This window comes from Carassius gibelio, chromosome A10 (genome assembly GCF_023724105.1).
Source record: "Carassius gibelio isolate Cgi1373 ecotype wild population from Czech Republic chromosome A10, carGib1.2-hapl.c, whole genome shotgun sequence".
NCBI classification, from domain to species: domain Eukaryota; kingdom Metazoa; phylum Chordata; class Actinopteri; order Cypriniformes; family Cyprinidae; genus Carassius; species Carassius gibelio.
In genome coordinates, this window is record NC_068380.1 from 18,666,850 (window position 1) to 18,689,534 (window position 22,685).

The following is a 22,685-nucleotide window of genomic DNA, read 5'->3' on the forward strand; positions in this document are numbered from 1 at the left end:
GTTATGAGTCAGTAATATAGCCTAATGTCTGTCTGACTTACTAGAATACTTGGTAGTACATTGAATTCTGAACTGTGTGTATTAATAGTAAGCTTGAGTTTCATTCTGAGCACCTCTCTCTCTCTCTCTCTCTCTCTCTCTCTCTCTCTCACACACACACACACACACACACACATTCTGTTAATCTCTGCTGTGTTGTTGGTGCTTGTAGTCACATGCTGCCCCCTGTAGGATCTTTTGTATCATGCTGATTATTGCATTGTGCGTTTGGAAATGAGAACATTCTCAAGGACTGAGCTGTAATTAGTTTATCCAGCATATAATGAAATAAATACATTACAATTCGGTCTCAATCATCACAACTTTATACATTAAAGATGAGATGTGCTAAACAGTGAGTTAGCACGGGATACTAAAGGTATTTTAATGTCTGTCAATAATAGACACGTTACTGATAGAACGTTCAGCAGTCGACTAAAATTGAATACATTTTAAGATTAATGTTGCATTAATGTTTATTAATGATGAGTAGTTGCTGTTTTGTTTTTGTTTTGTTTCCCATGTGAGAAAAAAGAACTTAATTGCATTAAATTGCATAAAATAACACTTTCAAGACTGTTTCATAAACTTAAGTGCATACAAATTTAATCTACACTTTAAATAATTGATTTTGCAATATGTTGTCATGATTTAAACTAAGTTATACACTTGTGTTCACTGAAGTACTGAACATGTGAAGTATTTGATTGTAATTGTAACTGTAGTGTGTTGTTTATTACATTTAAAATTAATATAGTTTAAATGTAGTAAATTGCAACTTAATCATTACAAAGGTGTATTTACAAAAATATTTACCAACATGACAAACAGTTTTTAATTGAAATGACATTAAAATAGAGTTTAACTTATGGTGAAACCTCGCCAGTACATTCAACAGTATGAAATTACGTATTAGGTTGCATTTAAATCCTACTTAAGAGGGTAAATAAGTTCAGTTTACATGCAATTCAGTTTCTAAGAACATTGCATTAAATTCTGGAGTAGCAACCCTTTTTAAAACGGAAATTCTTTTTCACAAGGGTTGTGTTTGACAATGAATTGTCATTTTTAATGACTAAATATGTTCAATTTGACCATATCATACCGACATCATATGAAATATACAAATGCAGTGGCATCTCTGAGATTATTCAGAAATTAATATATAAGAGTATTAGAGCAGAGTGTAAACTGTAAAGCTCAGTCCATCAGAGTGACCGATATGAATGATTTGTAGGGCAGCCTCTTCTTAAGTCTGTTTAATAATGGTCTAGGGAGAGATCTTGATGTTGTTCGTAGTGCAGTGGACATTTCTTCACTGGATTTTCATCTTGGAGGGTAGCACTGTTAACTGTTCTGTGCTCAGTCCTGAGGGGTTATGAGAAAAACACTTTCATGTTGTTGGAAATATAGGCTGCATTACCCACAGGCATTCACGTGCGTTCACAACACAACAGTTCAACATATTTGGAACAAATACTGCTTCTTTTTCTTCTTTGCATCAAGCTAAATCAGTTGGTTAAAAACAAAAGTCAAAATAGCAAAACTAATACAATTTTTTTTAGTTTTGACTTTTAAAATCTGATAAATTGAATACACGCATGGCATTCATAGTTATTTTACTTGAATTCAAATGATTTTGTACAATGTAATTTGTACATGTTCGTATGATCTGCCTACGACCCACTGATAGTTAGGTTTAGCGGTGGACCTTCATGCTCACCTTCAATAAACATTTTACGTTTCCATACAAATCATACTGTCTGAATTCATACAAAATCACCACCTCATAAAATAGCAACGTTTTTTTTCATGAGATTGGGTTGAAATACACCAAGTTGCAAGGTTTCTTGTCAACTTTAAACAACTAAAGGCTGGAGTACACTACGCGACTTTGTAAAGAGTTGCAGAGTAAGAACTGACTATCATACACTAAACGAGCGAGGATCACACACTACCAGAATTTAAAGTCGTTCCGATCACAGCAAGCTCACACAGAAGTGTGCGCCGCCTTGTTAGGAGACAAATGAAGTTTAACATTTTCTAAAATTAGCTGGAAATATCAAGATATCCTCTGACTGGATTACATTATTTTAACACTGATTTTAGCCCATATTTGTATTTAAGCCAACTGGAAATCGAGAGCAAAAAAATTAATAAAAATAAAAAACTAGTGCCATTTGCCTCAAATTCATGTTCAGCACTGTTTGCCAACTACTTTCAGCCGAATATAAAGTCATACTTATAAAGTCACTAGACGTCACTAGTATCGAATACTGTGGTATAAATGAAAGTACTGTACAATAAGTTGCTGTCTAATAGCATCAGCTCAGTACTTTTTTGTAAGGGTGTCTATGCCAGTGAAGGGTTAATATTATGTTCCACCTATATTTTGAAGCTGCTTTAATGAATTCAGCTAATAGAAAGAAAAGTGCTGTGTCAGTGGATCAGGACTGTAATTGGGTTAGACATGCTTCCCCTTCGGCTCTATAGATGACCTTTATATTATGGTTTAATTCAAGCATGAGGAATCATGGTACGCGTGCTCATGAAATACTAATGAGGCGCTGACTCAGTACACAGCTGCAGGGTTCAGATTGTGTTGTTTCAGAGTGTGAGTCGTGCATAAAGAGCCTATTAAACCTGCTTCTGTCCTGATATGATTTCTGATTGTGCTGGTGTGGACTGTGATTTGATTTAGGGGTCGGCAATGTCAGCTAGTGGTTACAAACCAGAGACAACTATTTCATCTTGTTATAGCAAAAAGATGGGTCATGTACAGTATTTACAGTGTAGGACAGTGGGAACGCGTTCGAGCAGTTGAAAAACACTGGCTAAATATTGTTTTGAAGTAAAGATTTGTGAACAAATCTAGTTTGTGTTGACTTAAATCCCATTTTTCAGCTCTTCATTATTTTCAGACTTGGGGATCTTTGTTTTCCGAAACAGGGACTTTGTTACATTGTTATAATGTATCATTCTCTTCTTGTTTCAGCTCACTAATTCAAAACACACCAAAATGTGTTTATGCAAGTCATAGTAAAACGGAGTAAAACTGTCCTTTTTTAGGTGAGAGTGCACCTGTTTATGTTCCACATAGAGTCATTCACATTTCTATCAATTAGGGCATGAATCAAGACTTTGTCAGGAAAATGGGAATTACACAACGGTTTAGGATTTCAACTGTGATAATAACGTGCTCATCCACAGAAAATCAGATGCTTTTGCTTTTTACTAATGCATTTCCCATTATGAATCAGTATACAGCTTCATTTATGTTTTGGTTCGTTGAGTTGCACTACTTTCTGACCACAACTGGACAGAGATCATTTTCAAGCCAATCAATCTTGGACTGATTGCTTTGGTGCAGAATGGAACGCAATGTGTTCATGCCTAAATGAACCAAACTATTGGAGAAAATCAAGGTGTGGATGTAACCATATACATGTAAACCTGATAGCTTTAGATATATCATGACAACTCTCTGGAGATTTTAGCATGGTAATTAATATGACAGTGGTAATGGATTTGGTCTTGGTGGAATAGATCTGCTACACTGCTTCTACTGAATTGCAGCTCCTGTTGGTTATTGCTGTATTTTTATTTTATAGCAAGTACAGGAACTTGCAACTGCCAATACATAAATACTCACAGCACCACATCGACTTAAGTTATAAAATGCTGTGCAAATAGAAATATAAAAATAACACGTAGCAGATCTATACAAGTGGAGCTGGGGAAGGTGGAGGGTTTCAGAGGAACTCTGAAAGCACGCTGCAATGCTCAAGCGAATGTTATTCAGACATTTAAATGTAAAGCAGCAAGCTCATTTGCCTCATATTGGTATTTTACACTGGAAGTAGTGCTGGTCGGTAAACCGGTTCAGACATAAAACCGGTGTATATTTTCGTTACGAAGTTAATTTTGAATTTACAGCCATACCGATGTATTTAATTACTCGGCGTTTAGACCGAACGTTATGCTGCGAGACACTGTTTCAGACGGACCCTTTACAATGTTGCACTTCTAAGCAGCGACTGCGAGGTGTGGTGAGGGTACACACAGCAGTGTTCTGGTGTTATGTTGTAACGCCTGTTTCACACATAGTTCGTCTGCAGTGCGTATTAACGGATTCCGGCTGCAGGAGGTTGCGGTCCGTCAGTGTGTTCCAGGAGCGGTGCGTCTGCAGCAGTGCAGCGATTGTTAACGTACTGAGTCTATTTTTGCTGTGCTGCAGGCGCTTAATCAGAGTGAAAGCGCATTGTTCGGAGGGAAAATGAGCATGGATTGACATGGAAATGCAGTCACATGGGTTTTTTGGCTAGGTTTAAAACTAGAAAAAGAGCACTTTTAGATAAACAAGGAAAACAATATATATGTGTTCACTTTTATGGAAGCAGAAAAACTAAGTTCAATAAGACCCGTGGGATTGCTTGTGATTAAGATTTAAATGCAAAATGCACGAGACTGTTTCTGTCTGTGGTGTTTTAATTTTAAATATTTTAACAAGAAAAGTAGGCTAATTATTGTGTGTTTAAATGTTTTTCCCCTTGCTTGTGCAGCTTATTATACAAACCTAGAAGTAAAATGCTTTTTATGCAAGTGCTGTCGGGCTAAAATTGTCACCAAAGGCGGCAACACGAGCAATTTGCTCCACCACTTTAGCCGCAAGTACGTCCCAATATCAACCAGCAGAAAATGCATTGTACACCTGATATGCATGAATTAAAAATTTTTTAATTTAAAATTGAATAAGTGTTAACCATATGAACGCTCCATCTCACCAGATAAAAAAACCCTCAGAAACTCCTCCACATATTGCTCCACACGCCGTCCACCCTGTTGGATGTTAAACAGCTTGTCCTCAGCCCAGTTCATTTTGAATGTTTCGGTCATCTGTCACAGTTTGTGTTGAGAAACCAGGCAAGGGATACAGCAGGCAAAGTCCAAAGATTCACAGTTTAATAACGGACTTTAAACTCAGGCAGAAAAAGAAGAGAAAACACAACATAATGTAACGGTGACCGAACCACGAGTGACAGAAAGGGAGCAACTTAAATACATAGACAGATCAGGAAAATTAACTAAACACAGGTGATTAAGGTAAACTAATCCGGCTAAACGAGACTTAGAGACATAACCAAATAAGGGCACACAGGAACTAAAACAAAACCAAACACAGGAAAACACAGAAACAAAGTTGTCCATGGCAACTCAGAGGGTGACAGGCAGCAGACACTGGAATAATTAAATGTTTTTAAAGTTTCTTATTCTTAAAAAGGCTGGTTTGGTGAGTGGAGATGAAGAAGAGGCAAATTTTGGAAATTGTGTGTGTCTGTGTGTGTTGGTGAAACGAAGATGTCTACAGACCCTTTTGTTAAGTTTTGTTCTCTGTTATCTGTCCAGTTGGTGATCATGGCCGGGACGGTGCTGCTGGCATACTACTTTGAATGCACAGACACGTTTGGGATCCATATCCAGGGTTTCTTCTGTAATGACGCTGATCTGATGAAGCCGTACCCCGGGGTGGAGGAGAGCAGCTTCATCCCTCCTCTCATCCTCTACTGCGTGGTGGCCGCAGCGCCCACAGCCATCGTGAGTAGTGATAGCTCCAGATCGCCGACTGTTCATCCAACAACCGACTGGATCATCAGTGAGGTTGACTGGAGTATGATTATTACTTTCTGTGATGTAAACAACATTCCTGTTAAAGGTTCAGTTTCCTTCTGATTAATAAATACTATACTGTAACTAAAACAACAACAAACAAACTCTTCTTCCAGTGGCCAGAGAGGGTGCTCTAAACACATAGTATTATATTATGTTAAAATGCAAACACATAGTATGAATATATAATATAATATAATATAATATAATATAATATAATATAATATAATATAGTTTATTTGTATAGCGCTTTTTACAATACAAATCGTTACAAAGCAACTTTCTTATTTTTATTGTAGAAAATTACATTTCTACAATATTTAGTAGTAGCTTATAAGTGCTGACTGTCAGTTTATGTGCATATGACAGGAATTTTCAGAAAAAATTATACAAGACGTAGTCAGCCAGACGATGAACATTATTAACAGCAATTATTATATGATGCAGTCACACTACACAATATAATTATGATCATTATTTTTAAGAAAAAATCCTACACAATTGATGTTGCACAATTAGTAGAATTGGGATCTAAGGATCTCTGGCAGATGGGTTTGTAAAACAGATCAATATAAATGAATGATTCCAATAGATCATGGATTATTTCAATAAATAAATTCTGCAGTTTTTGTTTTCTTGTGATTGTTGGTTATGAACACCAGAGGGCACTGCAATACCGACACGCTACAAACACTACATTCACGCTTCTTTCAAGGAAAATATAAGAATTCAGTAGCCCAATTATTTTAATTTCATTTTATTATTATATTAATATTATTATTATTTGACCTCTATATTTCAATTAAGCGCCGGTGTAAAGCATGAATGTGAAAAACAATTTAGTCTCCAGAGTGGAGTTTCAGTGTGACTCATTCCCTTTTAATAACCACACGGATCATAAAACCAAAGATAAATTAGAGAGAGTATTTATGCTTAAAATGATGGTCTCAGTTTTACAGCCTGTGCTTTGGGCCTTTATCAAAAGTGCAATGTAGCAGATAGGAGTTACGGAGGTCATTTTTGAAATTAGATACACCATGAGGATGTATATATTTATCCTTTTTATCAAGAATAATTGCAGAAGTACTTCACCCTGGTATGAAAACTCTGTTATACTGTGCCAAACACACAGTATTAGATGTTGTTCATTGAGGCAGGATGTCCATGCTGCTCTTTTCCATACAACGAAAGTGAAGGTGACTAAGGATTTTAAACTCAAAGATGGCACAAAAGTATTACAGAAGTACGTGTGCACTGTTTTCTTCTGAAGTCATACAGTACAGAAGGTTTGTGCTGGAGACAGACTGAAATTGTTATATTCATCCCTTTAAAATGGCATAATATCCTTTAAAGGACTTACATTTTTCTCGTGATAATTAGATGATTAGAACAAAATAAGCTTTGATTTTGGGACTATTATGATTTTTTCATTTTAACATTATTTTATCAATGTAACATTAAAACATTGCAAAAATCTGATGGTCTATAAAGCCTCATATCTTTCTACAAAAGCTGCATTATTTAAAGTGTAATTAAATTAAAACAGATATGCCCATGCTTTATAAATGTAATTTTATAATACAATAATAATAAATAAATAATTGGCTTCTATGAATTAATGATTGCATAAGTTTATATGAAAAGGTATTTAGATTTTTATGTGGAATATGATCCATGACCACCTATAAAACATTCACCAAATGATTAAATATGTAAATTAGGGCTGTCACGATATACCGGTATTCACAATAACCGTGATATTCAAATACACAATTATCGATATCGTGTTAATTTAGTATTATGTATAAAATAAATTCATCTTTATACCAGCAGATTTTCAGCATTTCATCTGTACTCTATTATTCAGAAACTAACACTGCCTTTCAGTTCCATCGTTCCAAGCACAGCAATCAACTCTAAACAAGGCAAAGTGAGTTTGATTCGAGAGATATAAAGACCTGCAGCAACTCTTTATTAATTTTAAAATTTACCCAAGCATATGAGAGTTTGCTAAGGCTCCCTGGTGGGCCCTGGACCCCTGGTTGAGAACCACTGTCCTAAAGAATTAAGGGTATGCATATGAAGCTTGTATAATACCTTTGAAATATTAAAAGAAAAGACCAACCAAAATGAAATGTTATCATGGCCTATACATTCCAACATGTTTGTTTGTTTCATTTATTTATTTATGTGGAATACTAAAGGACACGTTTAAGATAAATGCATCTTATAAAGACATGGTGTGTGTGGATGAGGAACAGTCCCAAATTTAAGTTTATCACATTCGTGTTTAGATAAAAAAATAAAATAAAATGGTGCATAAATGAATCCTAAACAAAAGTGTTGTAAATAAACACAATGTACCATTTCCATTATGCAGAATGATCTTAAGATCTTAAAAAAAAAAGTGCTGTGTAGCAACATAAGGATAAGAGAATTATGACAGTTTTCAGTTGGGATGAAATATTGCTTGGTTTCATAAAGTATGAATAATATTTTATATTTACGACTTTGAATACGCCTTTGAATATTTATGGCTTCTGCCAGGAGTCAAATTTTGTTTGTTATTGTATATCATTATTGTTATCTTTAGTGCGAAACGCTGTGATTAGTTACAGTTGATTTACTCAAAATAATACAAGGGCGTAGGGAACTGATCATTAGAGGTTCACTCAATTTCACATCACAGAAGAGTTCTGAAAACCTGATTTTGCTCATAAAATGGAGATATTATTGAAACTATTAGAACGAGTTTGATGCACTCTGACATTCACAATGCAAAGTGACAAATAATTTACTTAAAAGTGCAATGTGTAATATTTACAAAGATCTATTTACAGAAATGAAATATAATATAAATAATAAGTGTGATTTTAATCACGATTTTGACACACACAGACATGCTTTACAGTCATAAATGCATTCAGTATAAATTTGAAACATATTTCCAAAAGAAAACCAATGAGAGCTTTATCAAAAAGTTGTAATATGTCTCTAGAACAGACTTAAGTCAAAATAATCACTAAGTAAAGATGTCAAACAAAATCTTGGCATATGGCAAAATAATATTATAATAATTCTTTATAATAATAATAATTCTTTACATTTATATAGCGCTTTTCTAGACACTCAAAGCGCTTTACATACAGGGGGTATCTCCTCATCCACCACCAGTTTGCAGCATCCACCTGGATAATGCGACGGCAGCCATATTGCGCCAGAACGCCCACCACACACCAGCTTACTGTTGGAGAGGAGACAGAGTGATGAAGCCAATCAGTAGATATGGGGATTGTTAGGAGGCCATGATGGTCAGAGACCAATGGGCGAATTTAGCCAGGATGCCGAGGTCACACCTCTACTCTTTCCAATATAATATAATAAAGAAATAAAATAAAACCCGTGTTCAGGGATTTGTATTATTATTATTTTTTGCCATGCATTGGTCATAATTTATTTGGTCAATAATTTCATCGCATTATTGTAACGCGAAAGCACATTAAAATAATGCACGAGTGGATAGACGCAGACGCACGCAGATTTTCTTTGCTCTGTTAACAAAACCAGATGTGGCTGCTCAGATCATAGAATGTTTAAAGGTCCCGTTTTACGTGCTTTTTTGAAGCTTTGATTGTGTTTACAATGAGCAATATAACATGTGTTCACGTTTCGCGTGTAAAAAAAAAACACAGTATTTTTCACACAATTCACCTATCTGTATACTGCTGTTTTCACTGTCACAAAAACAGGCTGATGTCTTCCTTGTTCTATGAAGCCTCTCCTTCAGAAATACATAACGGGTTCTGATTGGGCCAGCGGGTTCCTGTGTTGTGTTTCGACAGCAGCGGAGCGCGCACTGCCCTCCTGGTAACGCGATTGGGCTAGAACGCACGTGCTGGAGATGTATTTATAGTCACAGGAGGAGCGTTTTTACTGACGAGATGCGCAGGAAAACCGCATTCGTTTTTTTTGCACAGCCCTAACATCTCGTTAACAAAGCTAAACAGCGTTGCCCTTTGTGTAATAAGTTACAGAAACTGTTAAACGCACCAACTTAAATAATAAAATACACTTACCAGTTGTGGTCCATAAACAACGCCTTGTCCAGACAAAGAGGGAACTGCTCCATCTTTCAAGAATAATCTTTGTGTGAATCCGGCATTAAACTGATTGAGATGGAGAAAGTTGTCCTCAGCAAGCTGTCTTCACCAAAATGAGCTGCACATAGTTTTACATGTGCATTATAATTTTTGGGAACCGAGTTAAACATAAATTGTAATCATTAATCTCAAAGTACAGCGTTCCTGGGAAGCCCAAACAAAGATGATTGGACTCAGAGATGAAAATAACAGCGTTTCAACAACATGGCGACAAACACAAACAGCTCTTCTTTCTTCTCCGTCGGAGCGCAACAAGGCCACGCCCCCTGTTTGTGTATTCATGTGGGCGGAGGTTAGTCAAAAACTGTTCTAGTGACATCATTACTGCAGGAACTAGAGGGATGTAGTCCAAACGGGTCATTTTTTGTAGGCGAATTCTGTTAAATCAAAGATCTCGCTTGGCATTGAACTTTGAGCTTTAGAATTTTACAGATATTATTTATACTCTAACAACAACATTACACACTAACTAAAGTTTAAAACATGGAATCATGAAGAAGGGGACCTTTAAGGCTCAGATACACGCTGCCTTAAAACATGTCTCCTCTCGCTCAACCTGTGTCCTTTGCACTCACAACTCTCTCTTTGCTTATGCGCAAGATATTCAATCTTTTCGCACATTTCTATTTATAACCTTTTCTGTTCTCATCTTTTTGCCGTGTGCAGTGTGAACGTTCTGATCCATTAACAATGGCTCGGAAAAAAAAAGGCTACACATCACAGTCAGAGTGTGTGAACCTGGAGTTAGGCATGTGCCCAGTCTGCTCCGTTCTCACGCTCCACTTAGGTGCGCTGCATCCTGATTGTTGCAGATAACACTGCGGGAGGTCGGGGCTGTGGAAAATCGTGCTATAAAGCGATTTAGAAATTACACAGCCCTAATTCAGAGGTGTATAAAGACCTTACTTAATAAGCTATTATGTTTCTGTTACCTTAGATTGAGTTATTTCTATCTACATACACCGTGGGTCCCTTTACCTGGAAGTCACCACCATGTTTGAACAGCCCTAAACAGACAACTGTTGTTCTTACGAATAAAACACTCATACAAAGATGAACAACTACATTAACATTAGCAATAACACAGATTTATTGAATAAAGTAAATAGAATTCCTTAATTTACCTTTGTAAAGAAATCTCTTTGGTCTTTACCAACAACATCTTTACCTGCGTCAGACACCGTAGCTTCTCTGAAGGGAGGGGTGAGCTGTTGGTTGCAATTCGCAACCTCACCACTAGATGCTACACACTGCACCTTTAAAACATCAAAAACCCTCCGAAATTGCCAGGGTTATGATATCATGACCAAGAGCTCATTAACATATTACTGGACACATTCACATATCATTGCATATCCTGCAGTTCTGCACCTGTCCTGATGAAGCCACTCATGTTTTCATGTGTGACAAAGTTAGCCAATCACAACAGATGTCCTTTACACAAAGATATCTTAAAGGTACAAACCAAATTGACTAAATTTGTGTTTATACTGAAAACTGGAGCGAGTTACACCAGGTCTGATGCCATTGACTCCGAAATTGCGCCTGATTTTGGTTTATGACTCCATAATGTAAGAACTTAAGTGAAGAATATAGTTTTCTGCTAGGGCTGCATGATTAATTGAAATGGAAAGAAACCGCTTTCATTGTTTCAGTGTGACTAATAAACACAGGACTACGGAAATATATTGTTTATCTGATTTCGCCGCCGCCTTATTTTATATGAAAATAAAGTATATTTATAATGCAATGCCATTATCACTTCTTAGAATACTATGAGATATGTTGCGTGCCTTATTCTGTGTAAAAAGCCACATCATCTCACAGAGGGATTTATTTAAAACACTCGACTGACGTTATGAAGTGAGTTTGGAGTTAAAATATGTTATAAAATGTGGTATTTTTACATGCTTTAGGTTCGAGCAGTATTTACTACACAGAGCCATGGTTCACTGAGAACTATGCAAACAGCTGTCAGTATCGCAAATAATTTTTCGATTTCATAATTGTGCAATAAAACCGTCTGTGATTTGTTTTGTTTTTTGTTTGTTTTTTTGTGTAAATTGTCAGTGAACTACTGCTCTGCATAGTAAATGTTATATCTGAAAGCACATGATGAAGATTTACTGCTGATTACAGAACTGGCTTTGACGGAAATGCACATGATAATTGTGCAGCCCTAGTTCCTGCCATTTGAGAGATGAGCAAAAGATCAGAAATTCTGATATAAATCTCACTTGTATTTACATAAGCTGCATCAACTGCTTGAATCTAATGGCTTTTTTGTCGTGTCTGTAGATATTTGTTGGGGAGATTTCCATGTATATCATGAAGTCCACTAGAGAAGCCCTCATAGCCCAGGAGAAAACCATTGTGACGGGCGAGTGCTGCTATCTAAACCCTCTCATCCGCAGAATCATTAGGTTTATTGGTGAGTCTTTGCTTTTCATTGGTGTTAAACATTTCAGCTCAGTATACTTTGGTTCCAGTATGGATTTTTTAGTGGCTAAAACTGATATTTTGGGGCTATGATGAGATAATCCATACTTAGACTTTTAATCTAATACATTGCCATTCATTTTGGACTGGTCTGTGAGAGTGCTGTATCCAAGCATGTTAACAGAAAGTTGAGTGGAAGGAAAAAGGGTGGAAGAAAAAGATGCACAATCAACCGAGAGAACCTTATGAGGATTGTTAAGCAAAATGGATTTCACAAGAAATGGACTGAGGCTGGGGTCAAGGCATCAAGAGCAAACACACACAGACGTGTCAAGAGATTTACTGAACCACAGACAACATCAGAGGCGTCTTTCCTGGGCTGAGTGGAAGAAGAAAAGGACTGTTGCCCAGTGGACCAAAGTCCTCTTTTCAAATGAGAGCAAGTTTTGTATTTCATTTGGAAACCAAGGTCCTAGAGTCTGGAGGAAGGGGGGAGAAGCTCATAGCCCAAGTTGCTTGAAGTCCAGTGTTAAGTTTCCACAGTCTGTGATGATTTGGGCTGCAATGTCATCTGCTGGTGTTGGTCCATTGTGTTTTTTGAAGATGCTGATTTCATTTTCCAGCAGGATTTGGCACCTGCCCACACTGCCAAAAGCACCAAAAGTTGGTTGAATTACCATGGTGTTGGTGTGCTTGTCTTGCCAGCAAACTCACCAGACCTGAACCCCAGAGAGAATCTATGGAGTATTGTCAAGAGGAAGATGAAAAACAAGAGACCAAACAATGCAGATGAGCTGAAGGATACTGTCATAGAAACCTGGGCTTCATTTCACCTCAGCAGTGCCACAAACTGATCAACTCCATGCCACGCCGAATTGAGGCAGTAATTAGAGCAGAAGGAGCCCCTACCAAGTATTGAGTACATGTAGAGTAAATGGACATACCTTCCAGAAGGCCAAAAATGTAAAAAAAAAAATGTATTGGTCTTATGAAGGATTCTAATTTGTTGAGATTGTGAATAGGTGGGTTTTTGTTAAATGTGAGCCAAAATCATCACAGTTAAAATAACTACAGACTTAAACTACTTCATAGGCATGGGCCAATTACTGGTTTCAAGGGATACCGTGTTTTGAAAATTTCACGGTTTCAAAACCACTAATATTTCCCATTATACCATTCCTGTGTTATGCCCTGTTTTCCATTTCTCCTCAATGACTGAAAGAGTAGGAATCCCTTAGGCTGAGTGCAGTGTAGAGAGTAATACTGACTTGTCCTCCTCCTGTTGGTGCGAGCGAGTGGTCAGTCACGTGTGTGTAGGATGGACAAACTTAAGGAGCTGCCCCCTGAACTCAAACACCGGGTACACTTTACATTCAAAACTGTTCCTGTTTTGAGATTCATACATCACCTGAAAGCTGAAATAATATTTCCATTGATGAATGGTTTGTTAGGATTGGACAATATTTGGCCAAGACCCAACTATTTGAAAATCTGCAATATGAGGGTGCAAAAAAATCTAAATATTGTCCAAATGAATTCTTAGCAATGGATCAAAAATTAACAGTGATTGATATATTAACAGTAGGAACAAAATATCTTCATGGAACATGATCTTTATTTAAGATCCGAATGATTTTTGGCATAAAAGAAAAATCTATAATTTTGACCCATATAATGTATTTTTGGCTATTGCTACAATTATTCATTAGTCATGGGCGTAGCTAGGCCATTTTAAGGGAGACTATAGCTGCCATTTAAGTCTGTGCACTCTGTCCCTGTCAAGTCTCGTTCCTAGGTTCTGAGTTGGATTTACCCATGTGTTTTGGATCTAATAAAGACTATTTTGTGTGTTCCACAGCTCCCTGTTCCTTCCAGCAGCGATCCTGACATACGTATAATAACCCTGATTTCACATTTATTTGGGGTTTCTGTGTGTAAATATATTTCTTATTACAATGAATATAATATTGTGTATAATTAATTCCAGAAACCTGTACAGTATAATGTAAGTATGATGACAAAAGTCAGATTTTGAGATTTTGTCCAATGCAAATTATTTGTGAATTGATGGGTAATCAGAAGTAAAAGTGTACCACAGATCCAATACATTTCTGTTAGGATGGTGTGACTTGACCTGGATTTTTTTCTAGAAATTTTTTTCAAGTAAAACTTCTGAGCTGTGGCTGTTTTATTGATTAGTAACAGTCAGAATGCACAGCACTACCTCCACAAAACATCCATTTTAAATGTTTGCTACAGACATAATTGACAAACAATCAACAGAACTTTCCAATAAAGCTTTCCCTCACTGTGTTTCTTTTCAGCATTCATATTTGCTGGATGCTGGTTTCAGTACACATGTCCATGCTGCCCACCCAGACTTGATGTAAAATGAAATGAGAAACATGGGGAGCATTGGTGTGCTGGATGTGATGCATAATGTAGTGCAGTCTCTGGTAATGGTGTCTTCTGAGGCTTGGGATTGTGGGGGTACGGACCATTGGACTGCAGCCTTTTCACAATTGTGGCCAGAGAGAATATTTTGTCTTTCTCTCTCCATCATTGCTTTTTTTTTTTTTTTTTTTTACAGTAGTTCAACTTTTGCTCATCGACACCCTTCGTACTTTCAGCAAGACCATGAATTGTAATCTCATTCACTCCAAACGCACAGGCTCATGGTGAAACAAGTGTAATACCATTTTATTCCACAAATTCAGTTGGAAAACGTCAAGTCTGAGAGAGTTGACATGATAATTACATGCACAAGATTTTAAGCTTAATAGAGTAGTTTTGTTTGTATGCAATGGAGCTTTTGCTCTAGTGGGCATTTGAAATTGCTTCTGGTTGAAGATAAAAATAACACTATTCCGTCAAGACTGCATTGGTATTCATAGGTGTCCTCCAAGCGCCTTGTCTGATTTGGTTATATTTTCCAGCCTTGATTGGGAGCAACAAGATGAGTGCTTTTCTGTTTTTGTTGTTTTTCGCCGCAGGTGTCTTTGCATTTGGCCTGTTCGCCACCGACATCTTTGTCAACGCCGGCCAGGTAGCGACTGGCAATCTGGCGCCGTACTTCCTGAGCGTCTGCAAGCCAAATTACACGGGGATGGATTGTCGCTTCAACCACCAGTTCATTGCCAAAGGAAACATCTGCACTGGGAACCAGGGGGTGGTGGAGAGAGCCAGGAGGTCCTTCCCATCCAAAGATGCTTCGCTCAGTGTCTACTCAGCCGTCTACGTTACTGTAAGACACTGCAGTGTGGATGTTAAATTCAAGTTTTATTTGTCTGTTATGTGTTGAATTCAAACTGTGTTGTTGAATTTCAGCCGGCTTATACGTCATGGTTTGTTAACCTGGAAAAGAAATCTGCTTTACACAACATTTGTCCCAACTACTGCAGTTCCAAAGCAATTAGTCTTAAAATATAATTGGTCCAAAATCTTCAGTTTGGACAGATGCGGAAAAATGAGGATACTTGGTTAATTGTTTTAATTTGGTTTATGAAGGGACAGTGTTGTGAGCTGCACTGCATTTTAAACAAACATCTGAACAATTTATTTAAATGTAAAGTTGTTATCTATACCAGTTTATTTTCACAATTGTTGATACCAGTTTAGATAAAATTGCTTTTAAATACACACTATGTAAGAAATAAAATGTTATTCTACAATTTAACCAACCAAACAAATATATAAACAAATGTATACATGCATTAACCTGATATTATAAGGTTTATCACACTAATTTGGAATAGATATTTAATGTGTTTTAATGTCATGCAAGTTATGTTATTCAGAGGTAATCCAGAAAAAAAATAATATATAAAAGTAAAAATTAAATTGCTTTAAATTGATTAATTGTGACAATAAAGACATTTATAATGTTACAAAAGTTTATTATTATTATTATATTTTAAATAAATGGTGTTATTTCGAACTTTATATTAATCCACAAATCCTGAACATATTTAGGATTATTAATTATTCAGGATTTATTCGCAGTTAATTAATCAATTACAGTTGCTTAATTAGTTAATTACTACATTTTATATCAAATTAATGCAGAATAAAATACTGCCATCCAAAGGCAATTAGTGTAACTCTACATTTAGTTGAAAGTGATGAGTGAAGTTCTGAACAGACCTTCAGTGTGATTTGATGTCAAGTTAGTGATGTTGAATCGTTAGGGTTTGTGTTGAAGTTTTTCTTTGGTTGGGGTGAGTTCAGAGCAGCTCTCTCTCTCTCTCTTTCATGAGAGTAAAAGGTTATTTACTCTGATTCCGTTCTCTGTAATTGGCCATCATTTCCCTGAGGTGGAGCAAGTGATGTGCATTTATTTAAGCTTGATTTCCTCACAGTCACCTGCTGCACAAAAAATCCTCTGAATAAATCGGTTCCTCAGCTCGTGTGTGTGTGTGTTTCAGATGTACATCACGAGCACCATCAGGACGAAAAGCAGCCGTCTGGCCAAGCCTGTTCTTTGTCTGGGAATCCTGTGTGCTGCTTTCCTCACAGGCCTGAACCGGGTGTCAGAATACCGCAATCACTGCTCAGACGTTATTGCTGGATTCATTTTAGGAAGCGCCATAGCTCTTTTTCTGGTGGGTTTCATCGTTTTACGCACGCACACACACACACACACACACACACACACATATATATATATATATATATATATATATTTGTTTTTTTTTAAACGAGGGTCAGTAAAAAGTAATAATTAATAATTGTATTGTATTACTATTAATAATAAATATTAATGATTAATAGTTGTATTGTTGTTATTATTATTAAAAGAGTAATAATAATTTTTATTTAATTATCAATATAAAAAAATATTTTGCAAAAATGTAAAAAAGGTCCAATATTGTGCCATAGTTTCTAATTTAATAAGTATTTCCAGCTTTAGTAGGTACTGTAACTATCGCAATCTTACAAAAGTTGTTGTTTTTATCATGGTAGGGAATCTGTGTAGTGAACAACTTCAAAGGGAATCCCTTCCCTCCTACCAAACAGAAGCAGGAGGATTACCGCGGTCTTCCCTTGATGACATTCCCCCGTGTGGAAAGCCCTCTCGAGACACTCAGCGCACAGGTGATGACGTCTTCTGAATCTCAGGAAATCATCTCTCTCTCGGCCTGCTCACAGTGACCAGTGTTTGTTTTATTACATATATAGTAGTAAGGGTCTTGCTATTTTATACAGTTTGCATTCACAGTTTGAATTTGACAACACGTATAATAACTTGCATTAATAAGTGATTTATTGAAGTAGTATCACACAAGCAAGAGTGTCATTGCACTGAATATCAGCACTGTTAGCATGAGGCCATACTGATATTCAGTACAACAGCACAAATGTGATGTTACAGTTCTATAAACAATCATTTAATGTAGAGTAACTCACATTTCAGTCTTGGGGTTATTTTATTTTTGTATATACACATTGTATATATAGATATTTGCTGAGAAAAGCCAGCAAATGAAGATAAATTATCATTATTAATGAGAAATAATTTCCACTATCACTGGTTTTCAGTCCACAGCGCTGTATTTTGCAGTCGGGTTGTTCTGCCTGAGATAGACTTGGGAGTTGTCCAGACATGATCAGGTCTTGTGTTTCACTTGCACAGTTTTTGTCTCCTTTTTTCATTTTTAAATTGGTGGGGCCCTATTTTAATGATCTAAACACAAAGTATAAAGCGCACAGCGCAGGTACACTCAGGGCGTGTCCAAATCCACTTTTCCTATTTTAACGAAGGAAAAACGGTCCGTGCGCCAGGGTGCATTTTTGGAATGGGTTGTGCCTATTATTTTAATAAGTAATGGGCGTAACATTCAATAAACCAATCAGAGTGTCATCGCCCATTCCCTTTAAGAGTAAGATGCGCCCGCACCATGGCAGATTGCGGATTACATGGCGGAATTTGTTGGCGGAAAAGCTGAGAAACCGATTTAACTTCGCGCACGAGCAGATCATCTACGTACAAGCAGGATTCTACCAAAGGTTCCCAAAGAAGACAAAAAAATTACATTCATCATTTTTAAGTGTCTTTCACCATGAGCGCTATGTGAAATTAAACACAGTTCAACTTTTAAAAATCCCCCAGAACTCACTGTACAATATTTATTTTGCTTTATTGAGATGCTGTAATAATTTGTATTATTATTTGAATAAGTTTTAGTTAATTTTAGCTATAGTTTAATAATTTTGTAGTGTTTTTATTTTTTTATGTTTTATAGGTTTTATTAATTTTAATTAACAAAATAATGGAAGTTTATTTTTAATTAATTATTATTATTATTATTATTATTAATATTTTTATTATAGTCATTTTAATGGTTTTAATTTAAGCCTTAGTTTTATTTAACTGTAACAAACCTGGTACGAAGACTAAACAATGACGCAGAAAATCCGGTTTCAGATAGTACTCAATATTTAACGCTTATTTTGTAAATTTGTAATAATGACAATAATGAGAAATTTTGGTAACACTTTAGTATAGGGTCCAATTCACACTAATAAGTGTTTGCTTATTAGCATGTCTATTATTAACATATTGGCTGTTTATTAGTGCTTATAAAGTACATATAATGCATGACATCTATAATCCTACCCAATACCCTAAACTTAACAACTACCTTATAAACTATTAATAAGCAGCAAATAAGGAGTTAATTGAGGCAAAAGTCATAGTTAATGGTTAGTTAATAGTGAGAATTGGATCCTAAAATAAAGTGTGACCGAAATTTTATTTATCTTCAGTCGCATCACCAACATTAGTTTCAGTGTCTATTTGGCTTGAATTTGCTTTGCGTTTTGTAAAACCAACTGCACTTTTAAGTAGTTTAAGTAGTTCCTTTATTAGGGCAGAGTAAAAACAAACAAACACCCAAAATGCTTTGATTTTGCAGTTTCCCATGTATTGTTCCCAAAATGCCCCCCCCCCAAAAAATGGATTTTATCACCTAATTCAGCAGGGAAATACAATACTGCTTCAACAAATTAATTCCAACACTGTTTACAGCAGGGAAAATCTTGTCAGGCGTCTCTATTGACAACCAGCCAGTGAAATACCTCGGGTGTCTAAGCAGCAGATGTGGGTCAGAGGAATTCTCCTTTGCTTCTGACACCAGCTTAACACCCTAGTGACTTAGAAAATTGTACTATATAAGCCAGTGTGTTTGGGAAACAAGGAAAATTGAGTGTTCTGTCATGATCTGGCCAAGTACTATAATCGAAACGGTTGATTCAACAGGAATTGGCATTGTGAAATTACACATTCTGCTCCACAGCTCTCTGGTGTTTGCATTAAATGCGCCTGATGGGTAATAAGCATTTAGGCGATGATTAAAATGCTTATTACCGTTTGGAAAGGTGCAGCATGACTCTGAATGCAATTTTGTTTCTCTTGCAGAACCATTCGGCATCCATGACTGAAGTCACATGACTAAGGGGGCAGCACAGAGTCACGTTCGCGTCACCTCAACTCTTCTAGGCACAAAAAGTATTTTTTTTTTTTTTTTTTTTGTACTGTGCTATACTGTAAAAAACAAAAAGGCATAAAGACAGTATTATGTTTTAACTAGTTGTACCTAGAAGCAGCTGTTTTGTACATTTTGTATAAGAGAGTGCTGTAGCGTTTCCTCATAATGTCAACACTGCTCAATTCATGTCCAGATTTCTGCCTTCTTTATGTTTTACAAAAAGTAAATATATACAGTCTATATATAATGTAATTGAAATATCGATGTTGTTATGTGGTATTTGTACAAAGAATTATTTTATTTAGATTTTTTTTTTTTAATGCCCATTTTTGGACAAAGATCATTTTGTATTTTTTTTGTTACCTGTATAAAGCATTTTGATCAACTCCGCTTGCTGATTTTCCAGGAATGTTTTGTTATACCTATTTTTTGGTGTAAGATTTAAAGAAAACGTGTTGAATTGTTACACGTCGTCATATCAGATTCTCCTCGGGAATCTTTTGAATGGCCATGTACTCAGCATGAAATACACAACACTGTTTGAATAACCTGTTATTCTTGACTTGTGTTTTGTTTTTCTCTTAAGTTTGCATTTCATTTGAAATGCTAAATATATTCTCCTGAGTAGTCTGTCAAATAAATAGTCTGTGGCTGAGTCCAATAACTGGAGTGGGTTTCAATTTGTTTTGTTTTATACAAATGGTTATGTAGTTGATTACGAATCGCATGACAATAATGTTTTTACAGTACCTTTATTACTAGCACTTTGCAAAAACTTTGACCATTTTGAGTGGATGAGTGTTCATCCAAGAGTTAAAAAGCATATACAGGCAATACAAAGTTATTATGTGGTTATCAATATGTGACCCTGTCTGTGAAATCTCAAAGTCTCAAAATCGAAGTTTGCGATAACAAGCATCGGTGTTTAATTTCAACCATTAATTTCACTATGATTTCAATCTATGACATGGCCTTACTCATTCAGTTAAAGATATAAAGGTTATATTTTCACAAAATGTTCTACATCTTTATGAAGGATGATTGTAGATCATGTAGAAAACCGTAAATCTCAAAAAAATTACTTAAGCTGGGTTTTCACAGGCAGGGTCACCTATATTTAGGTCTCATGATGTAAATCAATTGCAGCAGCATGGATCTACAAGTTTCTCGGACGTAACTTTCAGACGTGCCTGATTGTCACTCGACCTTGAAATAAGACAAAATACGACACCTAAAATACATCCTATGTTGGTTTTTGCAAACTTATTCAATCACTGAACTGAGAAAACAATTCCAACTCAGACCAAAGACATGGAGATATGTCAGTTTTATGGTTTCTCATTATTTATGTAAAACATTTAGCTGATAAAGGCAAGTTTATTCACTCGCCCTGCAGTGTGGGTAAATAAGCCGATTCTGGATGTTGTCGCTTCCTGGCTACATCTGATGGTCATGATCGCTGCATCTCATACCTGGGCTTTGAACCCATGGATGACTCATGCTCTCATTGTGGGGACATGATCATTATGATGTTGCGGTCGAGGCTCCTCTTCAACAAACTGGCAGAGGTTCCAGCCAAACCTGGCTCGATAGCAAACCTTGCAGATATGTGAGAGGCCAACAAAAACCAATTCCTGGACTTCCCGATCTCCCAGGCTAGCCTCTTTGGTGACATGGAGGAAAGCTTGGGCCAGCGATCAGACGCATTCCGCCCGCTGCAGTCCCTCTTCCCACTCGTCATCGAGTGGCACAGCCTGTTTCTGCCCCTACCATGCCTGTAAAGAGCCACAGCAAGCAGCGTTCCTGAGACAGACGACCTGGAGACTCTGGATCCTGCTCTTCAGGAGATGGTGACCCCACCACTCCTTCCCCTGGAGGAGGGCCGGGTAGAGTATTTTTTGTTCCCTTTTTGTTTATTTCCGCCACTGGTTCCCAACCAGTGGTACCCAAAAATTCAACAAAAGAGCAGTTTCCTTTTTCTCCGGGCCTCAAGAGGGTAAGGATGGCAATGTGTTAGTCATAGCCTAAACACTCCCATCCCCCTCTCCTTTCACCAGTGGGCAGCAGGACCTGGTTTGAGGACGTTTTGCCTTCTTTTGGTTTTGGTCCTGTTTCTCTGCTCTGTCCTGTTCGCGCTTTGGGCATTTACGTGGACCGCACGCAGAGATTCAGGACCTCAGACCAGCTCTTTGTCTGTTTTGGAGGACAGCAGAAGGGAAAGGCTGTCTCCAAACCAAGACTTTGCCCACTGGATAGTGGAGACTAAAGTCATGGCATACCAGGCCCAAGGTTTACCATGCTCACTCATAGTGAGAGCACACTCTACGAGAGGAGTGACATCTTCTTGGGCATTGGCGCAGGGTGCCTCGATAGCAGACATCTGTAGAGCAGCTGGCTAGGCGACATCTAACATGTTTGCAAGATTCTATAATCTCTGTGCAGAGCCCGTGTCCTCTCGTGTACTTACCTCAGAGGGTCAGTAACACTGGAGCCGCATGGTGTCAATAACGTGCACTTTAGTGATTCTCAGTTCAGCTCTCATGCCTGAGGCTCTTGATAATGGTAATAATGGTAATAGTAATGTAATAATGTTTTAAATAATGTTCAGTTTCTTCGTTATAAATAATGTAAATCATATATTGCTGTTCAAGATTACAGACTGATCTGGATTGGAAACTTGTTTTCCAACATTAAATTGTTTCCACCAAGCTCAGACCAGATTTGATACTGAGGTCCAATTCCCTAAGGCTGATATATATTATATATATATTATATTGTATATATTATATTGTATATATATTGTTTAGGAAGATGCCATATATGAACACAAGAAGTTCAAGTACACATTTTGCAGAGGACGCAAGACAAAGGGGATGGGAAACAACATTTTCCC

General features: G+C 36.8%; 1 protein-coding gene across 1 annotated transcript in view; it reads left to right on the forward strand.

Annotated features, from left to right (window-relative positions):
• plppr1 (phospholipid phosphatase related 1) overlaps positions 1–20,456 on the forward strand; it is a 56,817-nt gene extending 36,361 nt beyond the window's left edge. The window contains exons 3-8 of the mRNA XM_052608694.1: positions 5,446–5,634; positions 12,165–12,297; positions 15,299–15,549; positions 16,730–16,906; positions 17,268–17,399; positions 19,723–20,456. Coding sequence (XP_052464654.1) covers positions 5,446–5,634; positions 12,165–12,297; positions 15,299–15,549; positions 16,730–16,906; positions 17,268–17,399; positions 19,723–19,755 — 915 coding nt within the window. The 3' untranslated portion in view covers positions 19,756–20,456. The remainder of the gene's footprint in view (positions 1–5,445; positions 5,635–12,164; positions 12,298–15,298; positions 15,550–16,729; positions 16,907–17,267; positions 17,400–19,722) is intronic.
• The last annotated feature ends 2,229 nt before the right edge of the window (positions 20,457–22,685 follow it).